The sequence below is a fragment of the Cariama cristata genome, unplaced genomic scaffold, assembly GCF_000690535.1.
Source record: "Cariama cristata isolate BGI_N322 unplaced genomic scaffold, ASM69053v1 scaffold20626, whole genome shotgun sequence".
NCBI classification, from domain to species: domain Eukaryota; kingdom Metazoa; phylum Chordata; class Aves; order Cariamiformes; family Cariamidae; genus Cariama; species Cariama cristata.
In genome coordinates, this window is record NW_009624239.1 from 26985 (window position 1) to 37065 (window position 10081).

Here is a 10081-nt window from a genome sequence, read left to right on the forward strand (position 1 = left end):
AGCAGGTATTTTCTGGGAAAGGAGAGCATGCTGTAGCAATAACAGCCACCTTCCTCCTCCTCCTCTGCATTGTGAGGGTGCCCCTGAGCAAGGTGGGAACCTTTGCTGGCCTAGAGAACAAGACACCTTTCTTTTACAGGGACTTGTGATTGTCACAGTAGTTTGAAAATCTGTTTCTTTGCAGGAAAAGGCTACCAAATTAGTCTGTCACTAGGTGAATGACAAGGCCCTCTAGCTGTTACATTAATATAAAGCAATAAGATGATGTGTAGAATAGTATAAAACATGATGTAGCCTAATCTGGATTGTCTGCAAAAGTATATTGAAAATATGTGATCCCTTTCTGGGAAAAAGTCGCTACTTCAGCTAATGGGGATTGATGAGGCGCAGAGTGAAATTAGGGACTATTCAAATGTATCTTATCGTATGATTTGTTGTAATGTTGGGGAAAATTCACTTATTTTTTCCATAGATTTCTACCATTATGATAGATCGTATGCTTGTGATTTTTTTTTTTATTGGAAATGTATAGATTATTTGTGAATACTTGTACATTTTAAAATGGCAAGCTACTATGCAACAGCAAAACGTTAAGTAGTGACACGTGAAAAGAAGTCTCAGTTTCATACAGTGCAGTCTGCAAATACTGATCTTTAGACTTCTGGTCGCTTTTCCTGACCGTTTTTGGCCAAAAGCCGGTGCCTGACTGAACTTACAGCAGGAGAAAGACACATAAATCAATCAAGACTATAATTAAACATCTTTATCAGTTCTCTAAATTGGCAGCTTGCCTGGCAGTAGTTTGACTCTGTTGACTCAGGGGGTACCAGTGATGATACACAATTATGTGGAACTATTAGTTCTGGTCTTGAAAACATATTGACCATAGTGTTGACCATATCAATAGCACCAGTAACATGTGACTGTTTTTTTGTGGTGCACCATTTTTCTGTCTATATATCCTTGTTTCTTGTTTATAAAAGACTATAAATCCTTCAGGGATAGACATATAGTTTACACTGCATCTAACAAAGACAGGTCCTGTGCAACACAAGTGCAAGCACTACATTTATATAATTAGATTACTGTAATAATGCATTAATGATAATTTTCTAAATGCATATCTATCTCTATGCTCTTAGTTACTTACCTAAAGGAACAAAGGACTTCGAAGGCATACTTGGTTTGGAAATGCCTATTGCATTAACAGCAAATACACGGACCTCATAAGCAACACCTTCAATCATCTTCTTTGGCTCGAAAGTTGTTTCTTTACACAGTTCAAAATTCAACCTCATCCACCTGGAGCTTTGTTTCTTTTTCCTTTCAATGAAATATCCTGTTGACCAATCAAAATTTTATTATAGCAAGTGGTGGCATAAAGCTCAATAGTGAGTGGTCTATTTTTTGGTGCCCAATGGCATTTTTTCTGGATGGACCTCAATATCCCCTTCTAGCCCCAGGCTGGTTTAGGGGTTATTGTTAAATCTTTCCCATTGCAATCTATCTGATAGAGACCTGTTTGGCTTTCATGGACACATACGAGCTTTTTTCAGACTTCAATTATAACACCGCTTTATTTAGTTCAGAGTGAAAAGGGCCTGATTCTGCTGGCCTCTGGGCCCCTCTGACTTTCTGTTTGATTCAGTGTATTGGAAGATATTCCAATTTACTCAGTAAACAGTTTCTGAAATTCCTGCTAACATTCAAACAGGCTAACTGTTCAAAGTTTGGTATTATAAGAGGTTGTCTTTCAAGTAGGGGGATTGATAATGTGGCAACATACAAAAAAGCGTTAGAAAAACAGGTATCTGATAAAGTCAAAGATTGAGTAGAACATTCTTGCAACTGAATACTCAAAGTGCAGCTCTCCAAGGCCTGAGCTAAACTCTGATCCTATGGAGTCCATTATTTGGTGTTTGTTTCTTTTGTCTGTATTAGAGCATCACCATACAAAAAAGTATGTACCTAAGATGGGTGATCCACCATCATTTGCTGGAGGTTCCCAGGTCATAACACACCAGTCTTCACCCACCTCAGTCACATTTGGTGCCTGAGGAGGATCAGGGACATCTGTTGTAAACAAAGTAGACATTATTTTTTTAAAAAAATCTTTCTTCTTTTTACATAAATTTAAATAAAAAGTGTCAAATAAGAAACACATCTGAATAGTTTTAAGTGCAACAGGAGTTCATAATGAGGAGAGAGAGAGAAAGAAGGTCTCTTTGGATCCTGGCAGATGGTTAGGAAGGGATGAATGCCAAGCTCCTCAGCACAGTCAAGACACTTGAGAGACACTTGACGGCTCGTGGTAAGACAGAGCCCAGAGCCACATGGGGAATGGAGAAGGGAGACTCTTAACAGCAGCCTGAGGCAACTGCACAAGTTTGGCCCCTGCAGCGTGAGGTTGCAGGGGTGTGATAATTAACTCCTACTTCAAGTCCGTGCTAAGCTCCTGTGCCCTTCAGTAACACTGGGCCTTAGTATCCTTGCACCTCTATTCCACACCTGAAAATGGGGAGAAACAGGGAAATGGAAGTTTTCCAAGAATCTACAACAGTTTGGTAGCTAGGGAGGATGACATCTACAGAAGAGACCCTTCAGATAGAGGAAGAAGAATTTGTCTCTTGTTGGGGTGCAGAAAGGCAGGGTGATTTAAGGAGCATTTATTGAAAAGGGCTGTGATAAAAGACATGGCTCATGTGCACTGTTCCACATGACTTACCAACGACTTTAATGTTGATTAGAGCTGTGTCCTCTCCAGCCTCATTCTTTAACATTATTCTGAAAGGACCTGAATCTTCTCTCTCAGCTGCATCAATGACCAGACAGCTGCTGTCAGGGTATGTTTCTGCCCGTATTCTTCCACTGTCTGTGATCCACTAGGAAACAAAGTAAGCAGAGGGAAAAGTCATATTTTCTGCATTTGAGAATCAAAATGTTCAAAAATCAACATCCAAATGCAGTACAGGACACTTCTGCAAAAATAGTAAAGCAACCGTAAGAAAAAACCCACTAAAGCTCAGAATTTCAATTACCTTATGATCACAAAAATGTCAAAATAACTGAGGGACAAATAAATGACTTTAAAATACAGTAACTGTTTAGTACTCAGTTCAGCCATTGCATCTCAAAGGAAGAGGCACTAGGCTTACTTGTCCTGTGAGCAAGAACATGCTTTTGGCAACACTACCTGTCATTAATTTGATGGAAAGAGAGTAGTGGATTCTCCCAAAAGTCAGATCAAAATGTAATTCATTCAGTTTAAAGGTCAGAGTGATTGTAATGGTCAGTAGTTTGTCCTCACAGACTTCAAATGCTGGCACATATTTTGGAGTAAGAGCTCTCCTAGAATAATTTCCTATGTGGACAAGTCCATAGTGGTGATACTACAATTAATATTTGAAAAACAGGAGTCAGAGATTTGACCAGGCAGGTCTGACGAATCCAGTAATAATAGTATGTTCTAGCTTCCACATACCACAATGAAAATTTAAATGTGAAAAGCGTTTTTTTGGCCAGGGGTTGATCTTTGCAAAGTTTTGCATTAAGACACCAGATGCAAGACACCAATTGCCCAGCTTATTGTTTCATTTGAGACTTGACAGTCCGTCAGATTTTATCATTCATTTTTCAAAACCAGACCATACCATGGCTTCCTGTCAAAACCTGGCCTGGCAACCGTTCTGGGCAGTATGTGCAGAAGAAGTAGCCATTTGGTAGAATTTCTCTAGTTTTCTTCTGCATCTCATATGTCCATCTCTTTTACAATTTATTTATAGCAAAACCATATTTTTTTCCTTCGTTAATTTCAGCCTCTCCTCAAAAAGACCCAAAAGGTACTAAATAATATTTACCCATTTTACCCTTCATTTTTGAGCAAGGAGAGCTTTTTAGATAAAATGCATCTCCTCCTTATTTTCTGCCATTAAAATAAATGTCTTCACAAGGCTAAAGGTTATTTTTTGAAGGAAAAGACCCCTTGTTAAGCTAAAGAAACATGCATAATGAAAATGTACCTTGTCCCCTTTACTCCACATGACTTTTGGAGTTGGCTCGCCAGTGATGGGGATCTCAAGTCGTAGTTTGCTTCCTGCCACTACTGTCACAGTGTTACCTTCCCCAAGACCATCCAGGTGGAGTTTAGGAGGATCTGAAAAAGGAGAGATTGTCCACATTTGCCATGTGGCTGCCACTCCGAGAGTTCAGTGACCTGGCACAGGTCTGCAACATAGAGAAACATGCTCTGTTTTGTATTTTCTTGGTATTTTTAGTCAACTGATTTTTTGTTTGGAAGAAAATTTGTGAAGAATATTTCTTTTTAAGAAAATAGTTGTCTGATAAAAAATAAATCATGGCACCATAGAAGTTTTGCAATAGTAGGACTATTAAAAAAAACCAACCCAAAACTGTCTTCCTGAGGCGGAATTATTTATATTCAGGTAACTTCTGAGAGAGATTTCCTCTAAGTTCTTCTGATAATTTCCATTGAAGGCTTTCTACAACACCTTTTACCATGCTTCAGACATTACTGTTCTTACAGTTTAAGAGTTTTCTTAACTCAAATCCTTTTTCTGAAAATGGAATGGTCACTTTTATTGTGACACGTGTATGGAGAACAACTGATGACTATCCTCTTATAACTTGTTTAATGTATTGGAAGTTATATCGGTGGGCATACCCCTCTAGTACCCCTTCCCTTTTCATTCTCCTTAAACCTTGCCAACACTTTTTCTAACACAGATGTCCCACTTCTTTCAGCTTCAATTACAGAACATATTTTCTAAAACTGCTGTCATTTATATTGCTCTCCTTTTGACTTCCAAGTTGCTGGTTGCAGTTAAAAGCCAGTGAGGTATTGTTGTGGAAAGAGTCAATGCCTTGTTTTATTTTTGTTTGAAAGACTGGGATCATTAACCAGCCTTCTGTTATGCTGAGTGAACAAAAGCTACCCACAAACATTTTGCTCTCTAGATATCATTTAACATATTTAGGGAATATGTAAATACTGTACCTATTCTACTAATGTTTTACCAAGCTAAATCACATTTTGCAATGTCAGCAAGCCAATTCTTCAAAGAAGACAACACTGTATATCAGAAAAGAGGACAGCAACAAGTGTTTTACACAAACTCTTAGTAGTGATTTAGGTTTAGGAATTCAACATCAAGAAGCCTTCCCTGGGAGCTCCCCCAGGCTTGTAAGCCCTGTGCAGATCCTGAGCACAGGCAAATCGCTCTCTGACTAGCTCACTTGCACTTTGCCAAAGCAGCAAGTCTGTTTTCTCTGGTAGATGCCTGCTCAGAGGAAACAAACTGATTGTAATCAAGGATATTTCACACTGCTTTTAATTTCCAAAGGTCAGAGAAAGATGTTGTATATTAGTCAATGTGCCATATTACTTACCCACAACATGTACTTTACATGGAATATTAATATTATAGGCATCTGGTACAAACATGTATTCACCCTCATCATCAACAGCAGCACTTGCTATAACAAATCTGTGGATTCTGTAAAAAGTTGGAAAAGAAATCAATGTAAAATATTTTTGAAGACTGCTTGAAGCTATAAGGAAAATCTGTGAAAAGTTCAGGCGATCTGTGCAATTGTGTAAAATTACTGACTAAAGAGCCTTTGCTGGCTGCTTAGTGGTATTTTAGCTGATTAATAAAAAACTGTGTGATTTGTACAAAATATTATTGAGACAACCACCAAATAATGTAACCATTTCTAATATTTTTGTTTGAATACCGAAGTAGAAAAATACAGGAGTGTAATCTCTTTGACATAGGGATTCTGTGCTGCTGCCATTAGATTGTAATTTGGTTGTTCAAGAACAAATCTATAGGTAATCCCATTGTGAGAATATTCTAACTTTTGTTAGACCATCTTTGTGACAGGATTCAATCTACTGTTTGTTTGCCAGAATAAAGAAGTGGGTGAGCAAAGCATATGTTGCTCTTTCTACCTAACTGTGTCTTCCAGTACGATGATATTTTTGCTCTCCTATGACCTGCTGTGGCTAAGTTTTGTTCAAGGTAAGGACCCACCTCTGAGCCCGTCCTGCTCCCCTTTCCCTTACCTCACCCTATGGGCCTACATGGGCTGTGGGGAGCTCCCTCAGCTTATGTCAGTCCAAGGGGTCATCGCACAACTGGCACTTGTCCCTTACTGTGACTTAATGAGTGTTACGGAGTCAATGCAAACATTTTATAGCCTGTTTAGGAGCATCTTCACAAGCACAGTTCCCAGCTGTTTGAATGGTCTGCTAAGCTGAAGTGAAGGGGATGTAGTTAAAGGTAGGAGCTATTTTTGTTTTAAACTGACAAACTTTCCGTGAAGAATGATGGATTATAAATGCAAAGGGACCTGATACCTCCACATAGTTTGTGTGATCTGAGTTGACAAAAAGAGAAGCTATCAGAAAAACAGACATTTAAAAGCTATATATTTTTAAGAATGTCTAACAATTATTTTACTTTACTACTTATATCCCATACTAACAACAACAGCAATGTCAAAAAAATTAATAACTTGAACTTATATGGATCAAGGATTTGATTATTGTCCTCCACAGCCAAAAGACGCAAGGTGAAAGGGGGCAAGGAGACATGTCTTTTATGATGAAAAAAATAAATATATTTGAGGGATAAAGGTTAGGCTGGATTACCAGATAATTTTCAGTGACATAACCCACATATTGGCACACCTCTACAGTGTCATTCCATCAAAAGTCAAGTCAATACACAACAGGCTTACCTTCCTTTGTGATAAAGCTTTACACGGTCACTAGCTTCGACCAGTTGCCCATTTTTGTACCATTTCCCTTCCACGTTCTCAGATATCTCACACTTCAGGTGGATTTCCTGTCCAAGCCTCACAGTCTGGTCTTCTAGTGCAAGTGATATCTTCAGTGGTCTCACTTAGAAAAAGAGAAGCAGAGATATTAATGATAATATCAAGCAATGGCTTATGGTTCTGTCACGGAGCCGCTACTAACCATCACAATAGTCTTCAAATCAGAAAAATTACTCCAATAATGAAGTTCTCAAGTTGAAATACTAGTAATACATACCTGTAGCTACATAAATTAACCTCTCTTCATGTAGTCTGATTCCTTAGAAAGGGTGATTCAAAATACCCATACCCTGACTGGGGAAACTCCATGGATATTGCCAGTAGAACTAACCCCAGGAGCATAATTTGAATGCTGTCCCCTCTCTGGTGTTTAGGTGCTGGAGGTAGGGTGTTTCTATCCACAGGTTCCAGTAAGAAACTTTATAGAAGTGAAAGACATATGTGCCCAGACCTATGCACTCGAAGGGATTACAACCCACTATTCCTGTGATCTAACGGTGATCTAACTGCTCTCATAGCTCTCCCAGCTGATCCGAGACAATTTGGAGACTTACCAAAGTGTTTCATCACAAGTGGGGACTGTAGTTCTCAACCTGTTTTGCCAGGTTGGTAGCAAACGCTGACTGGCCAGTAAGCTTAACTTCGTAGGCTACTTGTTGTCATGTTTGCTAAACTGCCTTAACTCATCCTACAAATATCCACAGATGTTACTGGCTTTTGTAAAACTTTAGTCTGAAAATTGGTGCCCCGCTTCACTTTCATTTTCTGGAAGATTAGATGCTGTAGACCAGAGACCAGGCTGAACACACAGTACCATCTGTATGCAGTGAATGTCCCTGACTAGAATCTGACATAGGAAACAAATTGTGATGGGAAAGGCACTGTTTTATAGAAAGCCAGTTGGAAAATCCACCAGAGAAGTTGCCTGAAAGGAAAGATGACAGAGCTCAATAGCCACGGACGATAATTTCCAGCTTGATTATAGAACAGCATGAATTGGTTGTGCTTAGGATGACAATTTGTACAAAATAGTCAAAAGCAGTATAAGTATTACAAAACAGTGTATGTTTATGCATAATGTGTGATAACTTTAGAGAACGGGCACATACCTTTTGCTAAAAAACACAGGCATTTTAAAGAGATACTGCACAAACAATACTGAGGGAGCTCTGTAGTCATGTGTTTGTGCCTGTGAGTTCAGGTCAAGTGACCCTGATGCCTGTTAACAGTATGCCTGATTACAGAACTACTTGTTTTTGCAAAATACTTTTCTTCTGATTTTGGCTAAAAAGCCTTAGTTCAGCTTTCCTGTGAAAATCTGAAAGGATTAAAGAAAAGCAGATACTTCCGTGAAGATTTCACTTTGTTGACCTATTATATCTTTGGATGGATAGCTTTGTTTTCCATCTTAATGGAGTGACAGAAAATTTTCAAGCAGGACTAGTTCATTGACTGTTACTGCAAACAGCACCTAAAGGAAAGTCACCATTCTAGAGATTTGCAGCAAAGAAATTGGTATGGAAGTTAAGTCTCCCTTCAAACCCCCAGGAAAAGGCAAGCAAATTATTTACTTCTGTAAATAGCCAACCGCATCCTGGGCTGCATCAAGAGAAGTGTGGCCAGCAGGTCGAGGGAGGTAATTCCACCCCTCTACTCCACTCTGGTGAGACCCCACCTGGAGTATTGCATCCAGCTCTGGAGCCCTCAGCACAGGAAAGACATGGACCTGTTGGAGAAGGTCCAGAGGAGGGCAACAAAAATTATCCGAGGGCTGGAGCACCTCTCCTATGAAGACAGGCTGAGAGAGTTGGGGTTGTTCAGCCTGGAGAAGAGAAGGCTTTGAGGTGATCTCATTGTGACCTTCCAATACCTGAAGGGGGCCTATATGGGAGATGGGGACAGACTTTTTAGCAGGGTCTGCTGTGACAGGACAAGGGGTAATGGTTTTAAACTAAAAGAGGGTAGATTTAGACTTGACATAAGGAAAAAATTTTTTACAATGAGGGTGGTGAAGCACTGGAACAGGTTGCCCAGAGAGGTGGTGGAAGCCCCATCCCTGGAGGCATTCAAAGTCAGGCTGGATGGGGCTCTGAGCAACCTTATCTAGTTGGAGATGTCCCTGCTCACCGCAGGGGGGTTGGACTAGATGACCTCTAAAGGTCCCTTCCAGCCCAAATGATTCTATGAGTCTATGATTCTATGATTCTGTAAGCTAGTAAACTGTCACATACGAGTTCAAGAGCAAGATGGATACTTACAATCAACTGAAAGCTTAGCTTCTGATTGGCCTCCAGTTGTCATTACTGAATAAGTTGCATTGTCATTTTTTGCAGCTTCCTCTATGATCAAAGTGTGTTTTTTACCCTCAACCTTGATTCGATACCGAGATTTAGGTTCATTGGTAAGTTCTACACCATTCTTAAACCTGATGGAAAAAAAAGAATTATGATTTTTCCAATAGAAGCCCTGTGGAAATAACACTCCCATAGACCGAAACTTCCAGAGAAGACTTTGTAAGACTTAAGGCACAAGAAAAGGTTAAACAAACTCATCCATGAATGTGTAAAGATATTTTTGCTGTTGACACATTTTTGAGTAATGTTTTCTTGAGATTTTCTTAACAATTTTCAGATTTATTGGTATACAAATAGCTGTCTGTATTTTTGCCTACAATTAAAATATTCTAGGTTTTATTCTCAAGGAAAACAGTATTTCTTCAAAGTGCGGCTTACCATTTCACATTTGCATCATCCTCAGACACTTCACAGCTCAGTTCTACTCGTTCACCAACATAGGTACTGGTGTCCTCCAGGCCTTTTGTCACCAAAATTGGAGGATCTTTGGAAAGAGAAAATTACAGATGTACAATCTGAGAGAGAAAACTAAGTGAATGAGGTTTTCAAAATCATGCTATAGAAGATGATACTACTTTAAAATTCTAGTATCAGTCTCAGTGCAGCTTTTTCTGCCTTAAATCAGAAATGCAATTGCTCATTAGAGATGCTGAGTAGGAAATGTTCTAAATAAAAAAATAACATTTGTTCAGATTAATACCTGCCTTGCATCCTGTTTTTTGACAGTTTGTCCAGGCAGGTTGACAGAAGCTGACGTTTGCCTCTTCCCTCCCCCAGATCCCAGATTTCATTAGGTCCTATAGCCCTTTATGCACAATAAGATGACCTGATGACATAACACGGTGCCCTTATTGGTTTAACCCATT

At 39.3% G+C, this 10081-nt stretch overlaps 1 protein-coding gene across 1 annotated transcript in view; it reads right to left on the minus strand.

Moving 5' to 3' along the window:
* The window catches only part of MYBPC1 (myosin binding protein C, slow type), a gene marked incomplete at its 3' end in the record, with an annotated part of 79963 nt that overhangs the window by 21787 nt on the left and 48095 nt on the right, over positions 1-10081 (minus strand). The window contains exons 12-19 of the mRNA XM_009703107.1: positions 9594-9699; positions 9120-9286; positions 6763-6925; positions 5407-5513; positions 4020-4153; positions 2726-2882; positions 1969-2073; positions 1151-1339 (exon numbers count right to left, since the gene is read on the minus strand). Of these exons, the coding sequence (XP_009701409.1) occupies positions 1151-1339; positions 1969-2073; positions 2726-2882; positions 4020-4153; positions 5407-5513; positions 6763-6925; positions 9120-9286; positions 9594-9699 (1128 nt within the window). The remainder of the gene's footprint in view (positions 1-1150; positions 1340-1968; positions 2074-2725; positions 2883-4019; positions 4154-5406; positions 5514-6762; positions 6926-9119; positions 9287-9593; positions 9700-10081) is intronic.